This window comes from Myotis myotis, unplaced genomic scaffold (genome assembly GCF_014108235.1).
Source record: "Myotis myotis isolate mMyoMyo1 unplaced genomic scaffold, mMyoMyo1.p scaffold_m19_p_10, whole genome shotgun sequence".
Classification (NCBI taxonomy): Eukaryota; Metazoa; Chordata; class Mammalia; order Chiroptera; family Vespertilionidae; genus Myotis; species Myotis myotis.
In genome coordinates this window covers 80,094,009-80,115,494 of record NW_023416314.1, presented here as the reverse complement: position 1 = coordinate 80,115,494, position 21,486 = coordinate 80,094,009, and the positions used below count along the sequence as shown (strand labels likewise).

Sequence of the window (21,486 nt, the reverse complement as noted above, 5' to 3'; positions counted from 1 at the left end):
TAGGGTTTTTCAAAATGCTGACACGCCGAGCTCAAAAGGTTCGCCATCACTGTTCTAGGACAATGGGACTGTATTACTCATCTGCCAAGTAAAAACTTTACTTCTACTCATCTCTTTCCAGACGTCATGTGAATGTCCTGACTTATCCTCATAGCTCAGACTCCCCAATGCCTTAGAACCCTTAATCCAAATTTTAGGGCCCATTCCCTTAGGCTAAGCCATCTTCCAACATTTCTTGCCTATAAGGTTGATCATCCAAGTCACCATTCACAACTGTTTCTTTTTTTTTGCCTTTTAATTGCTTTTATTACTCAAAAAAAGCTTCATTTTTTAACTTATTTAGTTTTCTGACTCTGCTTGCGCCTTCAATACTTGCACAACGATCTTCTGCTCCTCAGTGAGGAAGGCACGCTTGGTCCTGTCCTGGACACATTTAGCACACGTGGCCCCACCACGGGCCCTCCTGACAAGTCTTTTCATTGTAGACAACCTCATGAGAACTGGAGGCCTCACAGCATGAAATCCTCTAAGTCGGCCTGGGCACGCACCACAGGGAGATTCTGGTGCTTTCCCAACCTTCTTGGCATAAAGGTAAGCAATTCTATTGCCAGGGGCTTGGGGCAGCCTAGTTTTGTTAGAGGCTGTATTGCAGGACAGCCTCTGACGGCATGTCCAACATGGACCATGGGAAATGCCTGAAGTCACCATCCCCGGAAGAGGGGCCCCAGGTGTTTCTTTGATGATGTTGCCTCAGTCCCGGAGGGCTGAACTCCTTCATTACAGTACATGAACATACCATGACAGCAACTACATAAAGGCTACCACAAACATTTTGTGGACAACTTGAAACTAAAACCCCACCCCTCCACTGCCTTAGTTCCTCTAACTTATTCTCCTCATTCTCCCAGGCAAATGTATTCTTGTTGGTCTTGCTACTGGGAGAGCGTTAGGATTCAGGTACTATCCTACCCTAAACCTCCAGTGTTCAACCTACTCAACCATTTGTTCTCACCGCCTAAAATGCTTCTCCCCGCTTCACTCCCCACAAACACACCTGTTCATCCTTCAACACTCACCTTCACCCTCCCGTTGTCCTGATCTCCCCAGCCTACCCTCAGAGGACACATCACCTAAGTATATGGGATACAGGGCAAGGCTTAAATCCTTACTTTCTCCCACCGAGAATGTAAGCTCCATGAGGGTAAGAATTTTTGTCTCTTTTTTTTTTTAATATATTTTATTTATTTTTTACAGAGAGGAAGGGAGAGGGATAGAGAGTAAGAAACATCGATGAGAGAGAAACATCAATCAGCCGCCTCCTGCACACCTCCCACTGGTGATGTGCCTGCAACCAAAGTACATGCCCTTGACCGGAATCAAACCTGGAACCCCCCAGTCCGCAGGCCGACACTCTATCCACTGAACCAAACCGGTTAGGGCAGAATTTTTGTCTCTCGATCAGTGCTATATTCCCCAATATCCTGGAACAGTGTCCACACATAATGGACAGCCAATAAATGTTTGTGGAATAAACTCCACCCTTAGTCACAATGTGACTATGGATAAATTTCTAACCACTTAAAGCTCCGTTTATTTATAAATCTAATACCCACCTCAAAGCCCAGTGTTTGACACATTTCAGGGACTTGATAAAGTAGACCCACTCTCCTATTTCCACTAAAACCTTGTACATAGCTATTCTACTCATCACAATGATTATACTGTACTTCTGATTCACAACCCAGGCTGGGAACCCCTGAGGAGCAGAGCAACTGGGAGGCACTCAGCCTCAGCACCTAACACAGGCAGGGTAATAGTCTCCTAGTGCTGTGAACACTAAACCCAATAGTAAACCTCAATAAAGATCAGCTTCTTCCCTTCCCCATCCCAGTCTTTCTTTCTTTTCTTTTTTTTTAATATATTTTATTGATATTTTACAGAGAGGAAGGGAGAGAGAGTTAGAAACATCGATTCAGCTGCCTCCTGCACACTCCCCACAAAGGATGTGCCCACAACCAAGGTACATGCCCTTGACGGGAACCGAACCAGGGACCCCTCAGTCCGCAGTCCAACGCTCTATCCACTGAGCCAAACCGGTCAGGGCCCAGTCTTTCTTTCATTGTCAAACGCCTTGAAGGTATGTCGTCATCTGCATATGGAACCATTCCCCTTGGCACCTCGTATCTGATTTTCCTCTCAACCTCTCCAGTTTACTGAAGACCTCTCCTGCCAAATTTGACAGCCTTTCTTGATTCTCATTCAAGCCTCTCTCTGTGACAAAACACAGCAGCTCCGGCTTCTAAAGCTTCTTCAAATCTACGCACTCAGTGACAGGGTACATTCCTAGTTCCCTTCGAACCTCTGTATCATCTTTCCCTTCTTTCCCTTCTTCCCAGCCTCCTATGACATACACCAAGGCTCTGCTTCAATCCTTTTGGAAGTTCTCACTCACTCCCTCAGTGAGCTGTGAATCATTTCCTACACCCTCTATGTTGGTGATACCACCTCGTGAACTTCTAACCTGCATTCGGGTCCAAATGTACAACTGCCTAAGGGGCAGATTCACCTGGATATTCCACTATCACCTCTAAGGAGTACTATGTAGAAATATATGGCACAAGAGCCAGGACACAGATCCTGTTCCGGTTCTACCGCAAACAACCTGTGTGATTCTGGGCATGTCTCGTCTGTCTCAACAGAAAAATGAGTCAAGATTTAAGCTCTAGCAACCCTTCCAACACTAACATTTTAGAAATCTACATTTAGTGCCTTCAAAATGAATCCTCAGTTAATCCACTTCTCAAATCTCCTTGGTTCAGACTCCACATCTTCCCTATCTTCCTGGGTGCAATACACCACCAAATCCTGTCACGCCTTCCTTCCATGATTTGGCAAAGGTTGTTATTCTAGTGGGGCAACACGTATAGGAGTAAGGCCTGCTCAACAATCAGGAAAGACCAGTGTGGGGCCCAGTTGTGCACGGAATGGAACAGCCTGAAGAAACCACTTTCTTCTCTGTGTCTCGGTTTTCTCTACAAAATCAGCTGGGCGGAGCCAGCCGCAGTGCCCGTCCTTACTGTCCAATGAGTTCCAAAAAGCAAATCAACTGAGTTAGAAACATTTCACTGAGTAGAGTGCATGACTCAGGGTAAAGTTATGACCCGAGTTTTCCACTCTCCTTTTGAGATCCATTCGCTAGTCAAAAAGCAACACACTCAGAAACAGCATGCCGTTTTCATGCCTTGTCCGTGCGGGCAGTTTTTAAAGCTCCCAATTCACAGACCAGGCCAGAGAAAACATCATCACAAGAGAAAGTACAAGCCCTCAGCCAACTCCAGAACTGCTGGGTGTGGTTCCTTTGCGGTGATGATGAGTAAGTACTTTTATGTGCTCTACTTTGTCTCAAGGTAGGAGTATGATGGTAGATACCCATAAATTTCTAAGGCTGTTTCAGTGAAAGTACTACTTAAACCCAACTAAACAATATCAGGGGAAATTTTACATCTTGATTAATTAAAGGATTTTGGAAGAAGCTTTTTCTCAGTTCATCTGTTGTAAAAAATCTTTATATTTTATTTTAGCACAGAATGCTGAACAAAACCATTTGCCAATTAAGAATTTTGGAGTGCTTCATGATTTATGAAGATCAATTATGACTAAACAGTATTGAAGATTCAGAAATGCAGAGACCCAACTGAATCTAAAAGTGATGCTAGGCATCTTTTTAATAGAGAATGAGTTAATATTCATCTCATTTGACTTTTCCCTAAAAATGAGACCACCACTAAAATCATTCTCATTACCTGAAGGTTTTAATTATGTGTTCCAGTTTAGTAAGGCTTTCTTATTTGGCAGTATTTATTTGCCTGAGATTCCTTATCATTTCAAGGCATAAGAAGAGTTAATCACTTGCTTATTTGCCTACTATACCAGTGAAGCCTGTTTCCTGATTTGTAACATTCTTTAGCTGTGAAATAGATTTAACCTGTTCTAACCATCAAAATGCCAATAAAAAACATTTCTTTAGAAATTTGCAATGAAGAGCATCAACTTCTAACACAAATACTGAATTACAAATTATACTTCCTATATAGTAACAAACCAATTCAAACATAAGCAACCACCTATAGGGAAATTTGATTATAAATTAGTATGAAAATTAGATTTGGATTTTTTTAACTGTTGCCTGACCATTCAATGAATTAAATCGGAATCTGTGGGTGGGTCCCAAGCATCCACAGGTTTTAAAAAAAAAAAAAGCCAGGTTATTCTAATGCGCAGCAGTGCTGAGAACTGCAACACTATGGCAACTAAAAGATTTTTCTTTTAAATAAAAGCTTCCCCCTCACTTCCCCCCTTGATAGAGCTTAGAGAATATGTTTCTAAAATGTCAAAGATAACTTGGGGAAATGTTTTAGAATTGAGACTAACTTTAAAACGTAGTTGTGTTATTTGAACAATTTCTCAAAATGAAAAATAAGGCCGTAAAACTTTAACAGGCACGCCTAGTCATTAAAGGTAAATTCTAAACCCGTTCTCAAACAAGTTCATACAACCTAGGGTTCCCTAAGGTACTTCACAGGAACCGTAAAATATGTGACCCCAAAAAACAAATAACAGTATGTGACCAAATTATTAATAATGACCACTGGGGAACAGGAGAAGTAGAATAAAACTTTATATTTCTTGCTTCTTACAATTCTCTATTTTATTTTAAATAATTAGCATGACTATATTCTTTATTCTATGATTTAGAAATCATAAAAATGAGAAAGTGCTGTACCGATTTTTTAAAAGCCTGTTTAGTGACAACTAAGAAAATGATGCTAGTACACCTCTGCACATTTATCCTCTATTTATTATTGCTTTTCTGAATTGCACGTGTACTACAATGAGATAAACCCTAGCTAATAAGACAATGTGCTGTGCTAGTGTAGAGAACTTTTCATCCAAGTGTTTCATTTGCAGGTGGTTAAGCAGAAACAGCAGGGATTTCTAGACTACAAGCTACTGTCTATGGGGGCTGAAAAAAAAGGACTAATTTTAGAACTTCGGGACTTTGCCATGTTCAGTCCTTGCCGCAGATTAAAACTATGTGGGTTCTGCTTCTCCAAACGCAAGTCAAAATGTGAGGTCGCGTTCCCGGCCCGTTAGCTCTTCCCGCCCTTTCACAAAGCATCCCACCAACTCCGTCTTCAGCCTGGAGGGCGCGGGTCCATTTACTGACCAAACGATCCTCCAATGTTACCGTCTCCCCAATGTTACCGTCTCCCCAATGTTACCGTCTCCCCAATGTTACCGTCTCCCCAATGTTACCGTCTCCTCTTGCCTCTCGATTTCGCAAGTGAAACTTGTGGCAATTTCAACAGCACCCGCGTTAAACAATAAAGCCAGGTAACTGACAGGCGAAGGCGGACCCGTGATTTACGGTCACTTCTACTTGGTTTTCATTTAAAACTTTTACTTTTTTTCTTTTTTCTTTTTTTTTTTTTTGTCTTCAGGAAAGCAAAGGAACAACGAGCAGTACCACACGAACTAAAAGAACGTCCCAACAGAAAACTCGGGCCGCATCTGTTATCTCCTCGTGGCCATGCAGCGTGGGCTCAAGACCAGCTTTCTCAATGCTTGTGGTGGGGCCTCAAGGTCGTCAGGATGGAAAGGGAGCGCCCAGCTCCGAAGCGTCGCGTCCTCCACGGCCTTCCTACCGGCGGGACGGGGAAAGCATCCGCCTTCCCGCTCCCTCGGCGTCGGCCAGGCCGGAGCCACCCGGCGCCCGGCTCCCGGCTCCCGGCCCCCGAGCGTGCGAAGCGCTCGGGCGGGAAAGGGGCCGAAGCCCCCGCGCGCCGGGCTCTGCCCAGAGCCGGGCTGAAGCCTCCGGACCCGCCCCAGGGGTGCGGGGCGCGCCAGACCCGCAGCAACAGCCCAGGGGAGCACTAGCGCCCTCCCCCGGCGCAGGGCACGACCCCCGACGGCGGCCGCTCGCTCCCAGCCGGGGGCCGAGTAAGACGCCGCCCGCGCCCGACCGACCGGGCCCAGCGAGCAGCCCCCGGCTCCGCATTCAGGAACATACGGTCCCAGCCCCGGGACAAGGAAGAACGGCGGCGCGGTCGGGCGGTCCCCTCCGAGTTCTAGCAGGAAGGGCGGCGGGGGTGGCCACACAGTGGGCCCGGGGGCAGGGGGGGATGATTAGGCGCCTCACCTGCTCCTCCCGAGGCAGCCGCTACCGCTCGATGAGGAGACAACATGGAGCCTCCGCCCTTAGCAGAAGCAGCAGGGCTCAGAGAGGGAAGGGCTTGGGCGGGAACAAACTTGGCCTTGGAGGCGGGAAACAGGCGGGGCCTGGGCTCTGGGAGAAACTGGAGAGACGGAGGGGAGCGCGGAACTGCGAGGGAGCGAGCACAGGGCGGGTGGGCGAGGCCTGACGGGCGGCTGCGGGCGCGGCGAGCCCTGGATGAGCTGGAGCGGAAAAGCGCATGCGGCCGAATCCCGCCACCGCCCCGACCTGTGCGCGCCTGCGCGGGAGCGCGGAGCGCGCCGCCGTCTACCTGGGTCTGCGCACTGGGGCCAGCGGTCCGTTGGGAATTGTAGTCCTATGCTCTCTGGGTCCCCGCCAGGGCTCCTGGTTCTGCGCACTCATCCCGGGCGGGAAGGAAGCAGAAGAAGGGGGATGGACTTCTCTGGGCTTTTCGACAACTGAACTACAACTCCCAGCAGGCCTTGCGGGGAGGTGAGGGCCGGCCGGGGCGGGAGCCCGCCTGCGAGTCCCGCCTGGAGACCCGGCCCGGGACCCAGCCCTTGGGCTAACCGGCGTCGAGCCCCCGTCGGCCCGGCGTTGGAGACGGTTTCGGTGTTTAACTCTGCTCGGGGCCACAGGTGGGCGGCACTCTGCCCTAAGGACCGGAAGACGGCCTTAACCCAGGGTGACGTGAGCGGCACCGGTTTTTCAACGATTTTGACTTCACAAGGGGAGGAGGCTGTGACTTCGTTACCAGCTTCCCCCATTTTCCCGTCCCGGGCCGAGCCCGACGGTGCAGCATCCCCACTCTAAGAGCTAATGTGAGCGGTGAAACCCTTCCACCGGCCTTGTCCAGCCTCAGCCACGGCCATCTTTTGTTAACCTCAGGTTTACAGGCGCTTTTCTGAAGCTGCTTTGCAAGCACATCCTTAAACTGGTAAATCAACGCAAAACAAGCTTCTCCGAACGTGCTTTTATTCACACTTCACATAGGATTGCGGAAATGTCCGTTGCCACAATTGAATAAATAGTGTTGTTATTTTGGATTTATTCAGGTGGGGCAGTTCTCTTGGGGTTAAGTAACTGGTGAAGCTTATGGGAGGCCAAAGCATCCATCATACACCACACCACCTCTTGGCATCACCATGGCCTCATTCACTTAAAAAAAAAAGTATTCACTTTTTTTTTTCTTCTGCCTCTGAACTAGGATAACCTATCCAGCTACTTCTAGGTCCTGCCAAGCCCTCAAGCTGTTAACTAGTGAGTAGATCAGAGGTGAAGAGGTAAAGATAATTCTGCCTAATCTTACCTAAAAAGGTCCTCTTTTGATTTATTTTCCCCTGCCCCTTTTGAGTCTCCCCAAACTCTCAAGATCATTTGAATATCTTCCTCCAGATTTTAGATTTCAGGGTCTAGATTAGATCTAGACCAACTGGGGCCAGAAGGAACTAGACATGAACATCGGGGAAAGTGTTTACTGAGGTTTCACACGGAGCAGAAGGCAGGACCTTCCAAATCCAGGGCATTATCTGGCAGGCTCAGAGAGAGAGCGGGGTGAAAAGCCAATGATGTCACAATTGCATTACACAGTGTAAGAATTTAAAACTGCATTTTCTATTCCCTTTCCCCGTCCATCTCCGTAAGACTTCTTCCCATAAGGCTTCTTACCTGATGGTGCGCCATCTAACTAGTTTTCCTTTTCTTGTTGTTTATCTTTTCCCATTAGAATGTATGTTCTAAACAGACAATTTTTTGTCTCTTTTGTTCACAGTGACAGGTAGTTAGTAAAAACTCAAAGATAGGTAGATGATAGATAGATGATAGATAGATAGATAGATAGATAGATAGATAGATAGATTGATTTAATTTCAGAGAGGAAGGGAGAGGGAGAGAGAGATAGAAACATCAATGATGAGAGAGAATCATTGATTGGCTGCCTCCTGCACATCCCACACTGGGGATCAAACCCACAACCTGGGCACATTCCGTGACCGGGAATCGAACCATGACCTCCTAGTTCATAGGTTGATGTTCAACCACTGAGCCACACCAGCTGGGCAAAACTCAAATAGTTATTGAATGGGTGAATAAAGAAGGTATATGTTGCACCTAACACCACTCACTCACTTTCTTGTTACTTTTAATACAAAGTATCTAGTTTTGCATTTGAACAAAATACCCTATTCTATTACAAGGGCTACCAATAGAGATCCACTGAAATCCATTCTTCAGGAAGTTACCAGCAAATACTGATGTAACATCTGTCTCAATATGACATTATCAAGGTCATCGTTAGCAACATCAGCCTTCCTCATACCTTGTAGAAGCTTTGGGCTTTTGGAACAACACAGTACAAATTACAGGTACATGATTAATGAGAAACATGTTTTGTTGTTATTGTTGCTGTTTCCTTCCCAACTATTCAGGGTCATCAAAACAGTGGACATTCAAAATGCTAAATATTGGTGTCACTGATTACAGCCTGCCTTCAGCCATCTCATTCTGAATCGAGTCATGTGGTCTGGCCAGAGGCTGAGCTCTCTTGTGGTTGGTTTTCCCTAAGTAGGTGACAGGTAGACGTGTTTGAATGGTTAAGGCCATCGGCTTTGGCCTGGCTTTGAATTCTGACTCGGAGGCTCACTAGCTGTGCAAACTTGAGTGAGTTACTTAACTTCTTTGAACTCGTTTCATCATTGTCAAATGATCTGACTACTCAACTCACAGTATTGTAAGTTAACTGAGATGTGTTTGGCAATTGTGGCTGATGCCTAGTTAGCGCTCGGAAAGTGGTAATCACCATTCTGGAACAGCAAAACAAAGCCGTAAATACTTAAGGTTCCTCAAGTATTTTTATGAAGCACAAAAATAGCAAAGTTGTTTTCGGCGGTTCTAGCCACTGTGACTCAGGTGCCAAGGCGCTTGTTATGGGCCAGGCGCCGCACTAGGCAGTGATGCTGCAGGCGCCGCGAGAAGCAGTCCTGTCTTCCGGAGACGCACCGTCTTGTGGGGTAAATGGCCAAGGAAAGAGTCCCTCGCTGTGACTGCGCCAGGACACCGTTCAGCCTTCTGTCCTTCCACCTACTTGCAAAATCCGTGTTTAAGCAACAGTATGGGCACGCGGCGGGACAGACGGGACTACTTGCATCCTTTGGTGTCACTGGACTGTTCGTGCCTTCCTTTGTTCATGTATAAAATGAGGTAGCGACTTGGTGTCCTACTTTATAAAAAGAAAACAGTCAACCCCCAACTCACAGGGTATTAGAAACCTGAATGCCTGCCCTTCGCATGGTAACACAGTAAGAGCTCAAGACCTGCCAGCTGCTTCCTTGTTGTTTCAGCCAACAGCACAGCCGTCTAACATTCAGAAAGACGGAGAGCACTAGAATTTACTCTTACGGAAAAGAAGCAAGATGCCTAACAGTGCATAGCATGCTAACGTTTGTATTAAAAAGGGTGGGTGGCCAAAACCGGTTTGGCTCAGTGGATAGAGCGTCGGCCTGTGGACTGAAGGGTCCCGGGTTCGATTCCGGTCAGGGGCATGTGCCTGGGTTGCGGGCACGTCCCCAGTGGGGGATGTGCGGGAGGCAGCTGATCGATGTTTCTCTCTCTCGATGTTTCTAACTCTCTATCTCTCTCCCTTCCTTTCTGTAAAAAATCAATAAAATATATTTAAAAAAAAAAAAAGGGTGGGTGAAGATACAGCTTTGCTTTCTTCACCTTTGCACTTGCCACGAAAAGCTCCTAACAGTTACCTACATGTATGTAGGTAGAGAGACTGGTGGGTGGAGAGGGGTTAGTATAGAAGAAACTTTATAGTGTATTGTATATACTTTTGAAAAAGATGTGTGGGCATGCACGTGTACATGAACATATATATGACCTGTGAATATATTTTTTAAATGTTTAATTAAAATACTTTTTTTCTAAAGAAAAAAAAATGGGGTAATGAGATGGCCTAGAAGCTGAGATGGTAAATTAGCTGTGTAAAAACCAGTCCTGTAAGGACAGGGCCGAGGAAGAAGAGGCCCAGCTCAGTGCCTCAGCATTAAAAATTGCTCAACAGAAGCCGAAACCGGTTTGGCTCAGTGGATAGAGCGTCGGCCTGCAGACTGAAAGGTCCCAGGTTCGATTCCGGTCAAGGGCATGTACCTGGGTTGCGGGCACATCCCCGGTGGGGGATGTGCAGGAGGCAGCTGGTCGATGTTTCTCTCTCATCGATGTTTCTGACTCTCTATCTCTCTCCCTTCCTCTCTGTAAAAAATCAATAAAATAAAATAAAAAAAATTGCTCAACAGAAGTTCTGAGGAATGACTAAGCTACAGTGAGCACTTTAAAAATCCCATGGGGGCCCTTCCCTGCCTGAAAACTTTCACTGAATCCCCATTGGTCTTAAGACAAAGCCTCCTTGCCCTGGCTGGTTTGGCTCAGTGGATAGAGCTTCAGCCTGCGGACCGAAGGGTCCCAGGTTTGATTCCAGTCAAGGGCACATGCCCAGGGTTGTGGGCTCGATCCCCAATAGGGGGTGTGCAGGAGGCAGCCAATCAATGATTCTCTCTCATCATTGATGTTTCTCTCTTTCTCTCTCCCTCTCCCTTCCTCTCTGAAATCAATAATAAATATATTTTTTTGAAAAAGACAAAGCCTCCATTCTTTAGTTCTATATTACAGCTTCTCTACACTCTGACCCCAATGTATCTTCCCCATTTTATCTCCCGCTTTTCCCAGTACAAGCCATTGGCTCTAGCCAACTTGGGTTAACTACACTCAAAACACCTTCTATACAGATACACTTCTGAGCCTCCAGCCACTTCAGGAGGCCAAGGCAGCCTGTGAAGGGGAGAGCTGAGAGGGGATCCAATCTCAGTTTCTTCTGCTAGACAAGCCAGCACTGCAGTGCATCATGGGCTGGGCTGGGAGGGGGGTTCTGTGATTGTTCTGCCCAGAAGGAGGTCTTACTGTGTATTTGCCTCACACCATTCTTCTCCTGCCTTCAATGACCTCTTTACCACTCCAAAGCCCTGTCTGACTTTGGGCTTCTTCATAAAAACTCCCCAAATCACTATAAGTCCATAGTGATTCCCTCTCCTCTTAAATTCATGCAATTCATTTGCCATCTAATTATAGCATGATAGTATTGTGTTGTGTGGGATTGTTTGGGGTTGCTATTTAATTTGTATTTTTTAACTTTATGTGAGTATGTCCTAAGCCCCAACTAGCTTGTAAGCTCATGGAAGACAGAATAAACATTTTTTTAAATCCCTCCAGGTTTCCCAGGATAGTGCCACACACACAGCAGGTGATCAGTAAACATTTGTGGGACAAATCATGTGTACAAATGACATCCCAAGTCAGTCTCGCTTACTGGGAAGTTTGCTGGTAAAGTAGGAGAGATCAGGAAGGAAAGAGCTCCAACAATTGGACCTGGCACAAAGGCGTCTTACATTAAAATATCTGAAGGGTCTGAAGAGACCACCGAGACCACACCAGTGTCTTGATTTTTAGCTTCTTTTCTCTGCTTCTAGAAAGATATCATGGAAATGGGTTTCCTTTCCGGCCAGGGTCTCCAGATTCTAGCAATTGCTTCGTTTCCTTATGGAGCACCTACTATCATAAATTTTTAAACTTTATCCATTTATCAGGATGGGCTTGGTCATCCATTGGCTGGTATTTCCTCTTGCCATCTAAAGGGCAGAGTCCTGCATTATCAACTGATGCTGTAGGTGCCAGAGTAAGATGTTTGCCACAAAGTTATTTTGGGAAATATGCTTCTGTGCCTTTATTCAGTGTTGCAACAGCCGGGAGTTTTTCTCCTGTCTGGGCTTTGTCTGACCTTAAAAACTGCCAAGGGCAGATGTAGTCCACTGTTCTAGCATATTTCCACTGGCCAGACTGCTTTTCCTTTCAGGCCACCTGGCTGAGTACCTCGACCTTCATGAGGCAGCATCTTTACAGGATCTGCTGATCCTGCAATTGCCCTTCGGGTCATCAATTGCTGCTTTAGCAATAACAAAGCCTACAGCCTTGATTTTTATTATTTCCAGTCTCTGTTCCCCTTTGTAAAGGAATTATGCACATTTCAAATATTTTGACCAAATGTAGGGAGAAGGCTTTGAATTTTGCAGACCAACTGAAGTGAATTCCAAAAAATGAACAAAATCTAATATGAGCTAGATATTTGGTTTCAAGTACATTTTCTGCTAATGACCCCTATGAATCAAATTCAGTCGTGTATTTTGTACCATATTCTCAATTTCTAGTACCTCATCTTACCATCCCCTCTAACCACAGCCAGGGTGCTATCTCCTGGCTCTTCTTTTCTCAGAAGCTCAGGTTTTTATCCGTCAAAATTTGCCTTCTTTACCTGATAGACTATTCGCAGGAAGAGACGATCTGAAGACCCAAGGCGGTCTAGAGCCCTTTTGGGGAACAGTAATGAGGTAAGAATTTGAAGCAGGTTCTGCAGCTGCATTGCAATGTGACTGGAATGAGTAATCGTTTTTCCATTCTGTGCAGCATCTTTCTCCACCTACCAAATGGCGGACCGTGCCCTCTCTGCCTCATGGTGAAAACATATCGTGAGACACATCCAGAAAAATTCATAAAGCACCTCGCAGAGTGGGCCTACTCCACCCTGGGGTTTGCAGGTTTCATTGGAGTCACAGGTGGAAACGCATCGGACAAAAGACGAGGGCTCTGGAAATGACGGGAAAGAGAGTCCACCTGCTGAGAGCAAAAAGAGACGTCTATCCTTAGAGCCCGGAATCCGCCGACCCTAAAACACTCGCGGAGTCACGAAGGAAGCTAATTCGCAGGCCCCCCTCCCACTGCAGTCTCGGTGGCGGGCGGGGCTTGGCGCTTGGCCACGCCCCTTTGCGGTTGCTCTCCTTCCCCGCCCCCCCAGGGGCGTGGCGTGAAGAACGCGAAGGGACAATTCTTGCGCCTGCGTCCTGCGTCGCTGGGCACCTCGACGCGGCCGCCGCCCGCCCGAGGGCCCTCTGTGCGCCTGCGCACTCGCGCTCCCGCCCTCTCGCTGTGCCCGGCCGAGTCCGTCAGTCTGTCGGAGCCCGTCCTCGCAGCAGCCGGAGCGAAAGGACTTCGCAGAGCCCCCCGTCCTATCATTTTCTTTCCCCGCCCTCTCTCCCGCCCCACATCTCTCTTCACCCCGCTCTCGCCCTCGCAGCCATGGCGGACCTGTCGGCGGCCACTCAGTCCCCGTCAGTCTCCTCGACGTCCTCCGGGGCCGAGCCCTCCGCGCCCGGCGGGGCCGGGAGCCCGGGAGCCTGCCCCGCCCTGGGGACGAAGAGCTGCGGCTCCTCCTGTGCGGGTGAGGCGCCGGGGGACCCGCCCTCGGGAGCGGGTGTCGGGGGGCCTCGGGGCAGGCAGAGCGCCCTCCCTCCCGGCGGCTGCAGCCCGGGGCCGGCGTCGGGAACCGGGCGGAGGGGGAAGGGAGCGCCGGTCGCGCGGGCGGTGAGGAAATAACGGGGCGTGAGGAAACAGGCTGCCGCGGGGAGCCGTCCCCGGGAGTGGGCGTGGGCCGCGGCCCGGCGGGGGCCCCCAGCTCGGGGAGCAGCCCCCGGACCGGGCGGCTCAGGAGGAGTGAGGGTCGGGCGGGCTGGTCCTCGGAGCGGGGATCAGGGGCGGCTTTCCGGGGACGGCGGCGGAAGGGCTGCAGGGCAGGTTTGCAGCAGGTGTTGACACCATCAGACATTCCTGGTGGTCATCCAAACGAAAAAAAAATTTTTTTTTTGGTTACCCGTGTGGGGAGGACGAGGAAGTGTCGTGGACACGTCGGAGCCGCGTTCTACCCCGTTTTTACCTGCCTTTGCTTTGCCGTCGCCGGACTCACTAAATGCCCGGATTGTCGGAGGCTCCGAGGCGGAGGGAGGCGTGATGAGTGCGAGCAGCGCGGGGAAGGTTGGGGGGGGAGCTGCCGATGGTCCAAGATGGATCCGGGGCTGCATCTGCAGCGCCGCCCGCTCCTCCGGGCGCGGGTGGGGGAGGGGCCGCGCCGGCAGCCGCCTGTGTTCTAGAAGGTGATCCTCGGAGCCGGGCCGGCCCGCCTCGGATTTTGATTTCATGCTTTTTCTGTTGGGCTGCTGTTGATGGCGGTGTAACAAAAGGGGGTGTTTACCGCAGAAAAGGGGGAGGGGGAGGCGGTCAGACAAAGCTGGTGGGACCCCCCTCTTCCCTGGCCGTGAAAAGCGGGGAGGGATGCTGCAGCCGCTTTTAGTTTCCATTGTATGCGCGTCTGCCCGCCCGTCGGTGGGAGCTGGCTGGCAAGCTCCCCCAGGGCGGAGATCTGCAGTGCAGGCGTCTTCTGCAGGAGGAAAAAACGCACCCGAGCAGGTGGCAAAGGAGCTCAGTCTTCGGAGGGGGAAAAAATGTATACACACACACACACTGGGTGGCCAGATTATTATAACCGGCCAGATTATTATGACCACCCCATCAGTACTTCATTGACACTTCCAAAAATACTGAATATTGAGAACTTCCTAAGCAAATACTCTCAAGGTTTTATTATTATTATTTGCATAACTAATTCACTTCATTGTACCTATGGGGTGGTCATAATAATCTGGCCAGTCATAATAATCTGGTCACTCAGTATATATATGTGTATATATACATATACACACACACACACCCACACACACACACACACAGATGATGTTGCTCTCTATTTAGTTAGTTAAAGGATTTGGGGGAGATTTAAAAATGCTTTCTTGTCTTCTTTGCCAGAATCTTGGGTTGATGGTTATAAAGAACTTAACATTTCTGATCTTGGCTTTAAGTATATCCTCTACGTGTTTCTTGAGTCGTGGATTTCCCACGTAAGAGTTGTGGTGCCCTGTTGGATTTCCCCAGTGTGGTGGTGACCATTTCAGTAGAAACAGTAGCAGAGGAAGCTTCTGCAATGTCAAGATCGGCTGTCCAGTGGAAGGAATGAGGCAGCAAATTTAGAGCCCTTGTTCCCTTTACACCACCAAGCATTTCTGCTCCCAATTTTTGTGTTCTGGGCAAAGGTCCAGGTGAACAGCAGCTTCCCTATGACTTAGCCACTCCATTAGACAAAGCGAATTGCTTGTCATTGCTTACTGGTCTCCATCGCTGGCCCTTTTGTGCATATCTTTTGATTTTTCTTGATTTAAAATGTTCTACTCACCTGAAAGATAAACTAGATAGATTCCCTATCTTGAATTCCTATCCCTTGGAAATGTGTATTGATACTGTCCGGAACTCATTGACACAGGTTTGGTGGCCCCTGTGAGATACTGTCATGCCTAGTTATCATTTCACTGCAGACGCTTTCCCTGTTGCAGAATGCTTTCTCCATCTCTCAGAGGCAATGTCTCAGGCTCCGGCACCGTGAAAATAAGATGGACTTTGTTATTCCAAAATGTGACTCATTTAAAACGAATACTAAGAAAAACCTTCCTTGATGGTTTAAAAATCTACGTGTGTTGATGTCAGCCTTCACGTTATTTCACCAAGCTCCTCTTGGTCTTAGAGACTTTCAAAAAAAGAAGAGTAAACGGTCACTTGGTGTCCTTTAGGAAACAGTTTTGTCTTTCCGACCTGTTGAGTAACGATTTTAGAAATATTCGTTTCTACCTAAAGGTAGAGAACGAGCGATGGCACTGTCCGGTCCAGTGCCTCGGACGCAGTGCAGCTGGCAGTGGAGTGTGCGTGCAGGAGGTCGGGGGCCACACTTGGCTTCCCAGCTTCCTGCCTTTGGAGGAAATTGAAGATTTCAAGGCAGAAATTTGAAGTTGAGGTGAAAGAGATTTACATATTTAGTGCTCTTTTCGGGGTGAGAGTTGTATTATTGCTGTGAAAATCATGATGCCAAAATAAAGCTGCATTTCTTGTATCTGTTCTTGGAAATTAGCTCAAAGCAAAAACAGCCTGGACTGCCCTAGCTGGTTTGGCTCAATGGGTAGAGTGTTGGCCTGCAGACTGAAGGGTCCCAGGTTCGATTCTGGCCAAGCGCACATGCCTGGGCTGCGGGCTCGATCACCAGTAAGGGGCATGCAGGAGGCAGCCGATCAATGATTCTCTCTCATCATTGATGTTTCTATCTCTCTCTCCCTCTCCCTTCCTCTCTAAGATCAATAAAATATAAAAAAAAAAACAACAGCAGCAACAAAAACAGCTTGGACAACTTTTCTTTTCTTTTTTAAGTTTATGCTTTAAATCTTTCTTCATGCATGAAACTTAGTTGTTCTATGTACTTTTTTTAATAGATTTTATTGATTTTTTACAGAGAGGAAGGGAGAGAAACAGAGTTAGAAACATCAATGAGAGAGATCAGCTGCCTCCTGCACACCCCCTACTGGGGATGCTCCCGCAACCAAGGTACATGCCCCTGACCAGAATCGAACCTGGGACCCTTCAGTCCGCAGGCCTACGCTCTATCCACTGAGCCAAACCAGTTAGGGCTGTTCTATGTACTTTTTATGGCATCATTTTCACACTTTGTTCTAACAAGTCAATCAAATGTAAGTATATAATTTGTATTTTCAGTCTGAACCCTTAAATAAAAAGGAATCTGACTGACTACCTGTTCAACACTGACGTTATCTATATTGTACTCATGTCACATCATCAGTGGCACTGTAATACGGTGATAAACACAGACTTGAGTCCCTGAGACATCTGGGTTTGAGTCTGACTCATTAATTATATGGCCCAGTGTAAACCCTCAGCCTCAGCAATGTGACCTAGACAAATTTGCCTTGACCTCAACTCCTTTTATTGAATTACAATACCTAATATTTTGTGCATTTGTTTGCATATTACAGACTTTTGCACCTAGGTGCAAAATACCAATTGAATTACAAGTGAGAAATCATAATCTTCCTCATAATAAAGGGAGATCTTAATACCTTTTTCTTCTTTCTAAAAGTGAGTTCTTTCAACTTTTGACCCCTCACATTAATGTCTTAAAGCTGCTACCCCTTTCACTCAGCTAGTCTGTTAAAGAAGTGGTGGTTGGTCCTAGCTAGTTTGGCTCAGTGGATAGAGCGTCAGCCTGCGGACTGAAGGGTCCCAGGTTTGATTCCAGTCAAGGGCACATTCTTGGGTTGCAGGCTCCATCCCCAGTAGGGGGGAGGCGCAAGAGGCAGCTGATCAATGATTCTCTCACATCATTGATGTTTCTATCTCTCCCTTCCTATCTCTGAAATCAATAAAAATAACTTTTTTTTTAAGTGGTGGTTGGGGGCAGGGAAAGGCAAGATGTTTCATAGATGGCTTGACATGACATCTGTATGCTTAAATATTAGCTACAGCATTCTGACCAGAATAAATGTAGTTATGATACATTATGAAGCTCCTATCAGTGGAAGCAAGAGTACAGGAGTCAGCAAGAATGGTCATGTCAATATAGTTTACAAAATGCCTGTTGATTTGGAAGGTTTTTATTCCTCAGGAATGAAAGGTTTCTTATAATGCTGTTCTCTTTTAGGGTCAAATTCACAAGTAATTTAACCCCTCTGATCAAACCAGTTGGTATATATATTTAACAGGCATACCTTAACCTGAAATTGAAATCTAGAGCATCAGTGTTTTTATTTTTTATTATTTTAGAGATGGTCTGAAAACAAAATAAAACTAATATAATTGCTTTTATTGTATTCTGTGGTGAGGAAATGATATATTCTTCCTGATACAGGAGTCGCCTGTTTAATCCTATGTATTTCAAGAACTTGTTAAAAAAAAAAAAAAAGAACTTGTAAATTAAGTTTGGTATTGAAGGAACTGGTGACAAGTCATTGAAGGGAAAGGGAAAGATAAGGTTTCCAGTTTTGTTTGAGCCAAGAGGTTGTTCTGTAGAAAGGCATTTATTTTTAGACTAGCCATAATCCTAGAATTGATTAACTATGCATATTTTTATAAAGGGATAGAGAGTAGAAGTACTATTTTATTTTTTTAATATATCTTTATTGATTTCAGAGAGGAAGGGAGAGGGAGAGAGAGTCAGAAACATCAATGATGAGAGAGAATCACTGATTAGCTGCCTCCTACCCGCCCCCTACTGGGGATGGAGCCTACAACCCAGGCATGTGCCCTTGACCGGAATTGACCTGGGGACCACCCTTCAGTCCACAGGCCGACACTTTATCTACTGAGCCAAACCAGCTAGGGCTAACTATGCATATTTATTGTGTGTACTTAGCTTATAGTTTGTGTTCAAACTTAACTTATAATTTATTGCCTAAACCAGTGGTCAGCAAACTGCAGCTCGCGAGCCACATGCAGCTCTTTGGCCCCTTGAGTGCGGTGCTACCAGGTGCGGGCGTGCACATACAGTGCGACTGAAACTTGTGGCCCATGTGCAGAAGTCGGTATTTTGTGGAAGTGCCTCACTCAAGGGGCCAAAGAGCCGCATGTGGCTCGCGAGCTGCAGTTTGCCGGCCACTGGCCTAAACTATACAGACTTGTGGCAAATATGTAAATTTCATAGTAAAACTTTTTAAAGCCCTTTTAGAAAAGGTATGTTAAATAAGTTTATCCATAATTAGTATTGCTTGAGATTGCATTATTGAAGTCTTTTACTACATGTCTACATGTCTTTGACTTATGTAAGACATGTTACTCTCTGTGATCTTGTAATTTCAGAGAGAATTCCTTTAAATACTGTATAAGATTTGTATTTTACATTATCGGGGGGTGGGCGTTGTCAGCAGGTAGCCCACTGTTGTGGTCTTTTAAAATTTCAGATAAATGTTCTTAATCTTTTTTCTCCCTGTAAAAATTAACTCACTCCTTTTTTCTCCCTGTAAGGACATCATCATAACCTAACCAAGAGGGGACATGTGAGCTTTTTTTACATGTTTTTCATTTGCAGCTTGCCCTTGAGGGTATATTGAAGGGTAAACTAATACAAAGCTCTTTTTGTCCTGTTACTTGAAAGCACTTCAACAGTGAGCATTGTCTTCATTTTACATAGGAAGTAGAAATGTTTAATTTTTATATCTTACATTTGTGTATTGCTTTATGGTTTACTAGTAAATTGTGCCCATATATTAACTTAATTCAACAAATATTCAAGCAAACATTAAAGCTCTTTGTTAGGTGCCTTAGGAGATAGGAAGGTAAATAAAACCCAGATAACCCCTCTAAAGGCTATATTCAATAGAAAGACTTGTATCATGTTTATCTGTGAGTTAGTCAGGTAGTGATATAAACCTCATTTTACAGATGAGAAATCAGACTCATATGAAATGATATACGCAAAGGTTTGTGGCTGTGAAGTTGAGGGTAGGTTAAAACTAAGGGATTGAGGGCCTAATTCAGTTCTCTTGCAAATATACACAATGCCTCTCTTTAAAATTTGAAATATGATAAAAAGTGGTTCTCTCGCCCTCTTGAATTAAGTTACCAGTTTTAACTTTGAGTTAATTTCTGGTCCCATGGTTTCTGAGCCAGGTACCTTTTTGCTCTGCTGTTCTACAGAAACTTCCCTCAGGTTCACCAGTTATTTTCCACATTGTTAAATCCAGTGGTCACTTCTCAGTCCTCATCTTAAATGCTCTTTCAACAGCTTTTGGTAAAATTCATCACTCCCTCCTCTTTGAAATACCTTTTTCAATGTGTCCTCCATGTCTTTAACTAGCTGCTCCTCCCTTGTCTCCTTTGCTAGCTGTTTTGTTGTGTGTTTGTGGTTTTTTGTTGTTATTTTGAGACATAAATTCACGTAGCATACAAAACACCATTTAAAAGTGGTTTTTAGTGCATATATACAAGGTTGCCAAACCATCATCACTGTCTTATTCCAGGAAATTTTTATCACCCCAAAAGAAGTCCCTTATCTATTAGCAGTCACTCTCCATTTGTTTCTTCCCCCACCCCTTGGCAAACACTAATCTTTGAGTCTAGATTTTCTTCTTACTGGGATTTTATAATGCTAATTCTTTATCTTCACAACATCTAAAATTTAGAGTGCTCTAGGACTCACTTCATGTAACTTTTTTCTACCTGTGTTCATTTGTCTCATTTATGACACCCATCTTGTGGTTTGAAGTACCATTGATGACTTCCAAATCTTTATCTTCAGCCTCCACATCTAATAGGCATCTCAAGCTTACTATTTCTAAACCGAACTCCTGATCTTTCCTTTTAAGTCTGTTTCTCTCACAGGCTTTTCCATCTCAATAAATGGTGATTTTATCTATCTTTTTGCCCTAATCAAAAAGCTTGGAGTCATCCTGGACTTTCTTTCCTTCATACAACTGTCAGCAAATCCGACAGACTCTACCTTCCAAATCCATCCATTGTCCGACCAGTGTTCTCAGCTCCCATTGCTACCACCCTGTGCTGTTGGAGCTCTCCTGGATTATCGCAATGCCTCCTAACGTCTCCACACTTTCTCCCTTGCCTCTAGCTTCAGTCTAGTCTCCGCACAGCAGCTGGTGTAAATCTGTGAAAATTTTAAGTCAGATCCTGTCACTCATGGCCACATGCTCCATTGGCTTCCCCTCACAGAGTGAATGCCTAAGTCCTTAGAGGGCTTCTGCAGCCCTATGTTATCTGGCCCCACCTCTCCTCCTTGATCATCCAGCTTCAGTCACACCGATCTCCTTGTTACTCTTCGCACCAAAAATACCCCTCTCCTTCAGTCTGACTTGCTGTTCACTCTGCCGAGGGTGCCCTTCTCCCTGTATCCTCACAGCTCTTCACTCTTTCTCACCTTCTGTAGGTCTTTGCCTGGCCAAATTATTTAAAGGGCACAAGAGTGGGGGGAAAACACAAAACACAAAGTATGTTATTACTTGTCATAATCTATCTTATTATATTTGACTTATTTTGTTTGTCTTCCCTACCAGAATATAAGTTCCATCAGAGTGAAGATTTTTGCTGTTGTTTTCACTGTTCTATCCCTAATGCCTGAACAGGACCTGGCACAAGGCAGGCCTTTGGATCTTTTTGAATGAGAGCAGAAGTTTTAACCATTAAAGAAAATTTTTAATTGATTTTAAAGGAAGGGAGAGGGAGAGAGATAAAAATTTCAACGATCAAGCCTGCAACCCTGGCCTGTGCTTTTACCAGGAATTGAAGCACAACCTCCTGTTTCATAGGTCAGTCCTCAACCACTGTGCCACACTGGCGGGGCCTGCACTTGGCTTTTTAATTTAATGTATCAAGATACATATCAGCATCTATACCTGAACCCCATTCTTTTTCACAACAGCAACTATTCCATAGTTTTCTGTTGATGGTCATTTAGATTATTTCTAGTACTTAAC

At 45.9% G+C, this 21,486-nt stretch overlaps 2 protein-coding genes and 1 long non-coding RNA gene across 6 annotated transcripts in view; 2 read left to right on the top strand and 1 right to left on the bottom strand.

The window, feature by feature from the left end:
* The window catches only part of ATL3 (atlastin GTPase 3), a 36,386-nt gene extending 29,977 nt beyond the window's left edge, over nt 1-6,409 (bottom strand). Inside the window, exon 1 of one of the 2 annotated variants that reach the window (XM_036326866.1) lies at nt 6,200-6,409. In XM_036326866.1, the coding sequence (XP_036182759.1) occupies nt 6,200-6,245 (46 nt within the window). In that variant the 5' untranslated portion in view covers nt 6,246-6,409. Of the gene's footprint in view, nt 1-5,316; nt 5,503-6,199 lie in introns of those variants that run through there. The other variant, XM_036326867.1, reaches the window with a different exon arrangement.
* On the top strand, nt 3,057-7,281 carry LOC118665393. Its single transcript, XR_004970634.1, has 2 exons — nt 3,057-3,373; nt 5,502-7,281. It is a non-coding gene; the product is annotated as an uncharacterized LOC118665393 (long non-coding RNA).
* A 5,912-nt stretch (nt 7,282-13,193) lies between these two features.
* RTN3 (reticulon 3) overlaps nt 13,194-21,486 on the top strand; it is a 40,218-nt gene continuing 31,925 nt past the window's right edge. The window contains exon 1 of one of the 3 annotated variants that reach the window (XM_036326861.1): nt 13,194-13,559. In XM_036326861.1, coding sequence (XP_036182754.1) covers nt 13,418-13,559 — 142 coding nt within the window. In that variant the 5' untranslated portion in view covers nt 13,194-13,417. The remainder of the gene's footprint in view (nt 13,560-21,486) is intronic. The other 2 variants (XM_036326863.1, XM_036326862.1) reach the window with 2 other exon arrangements.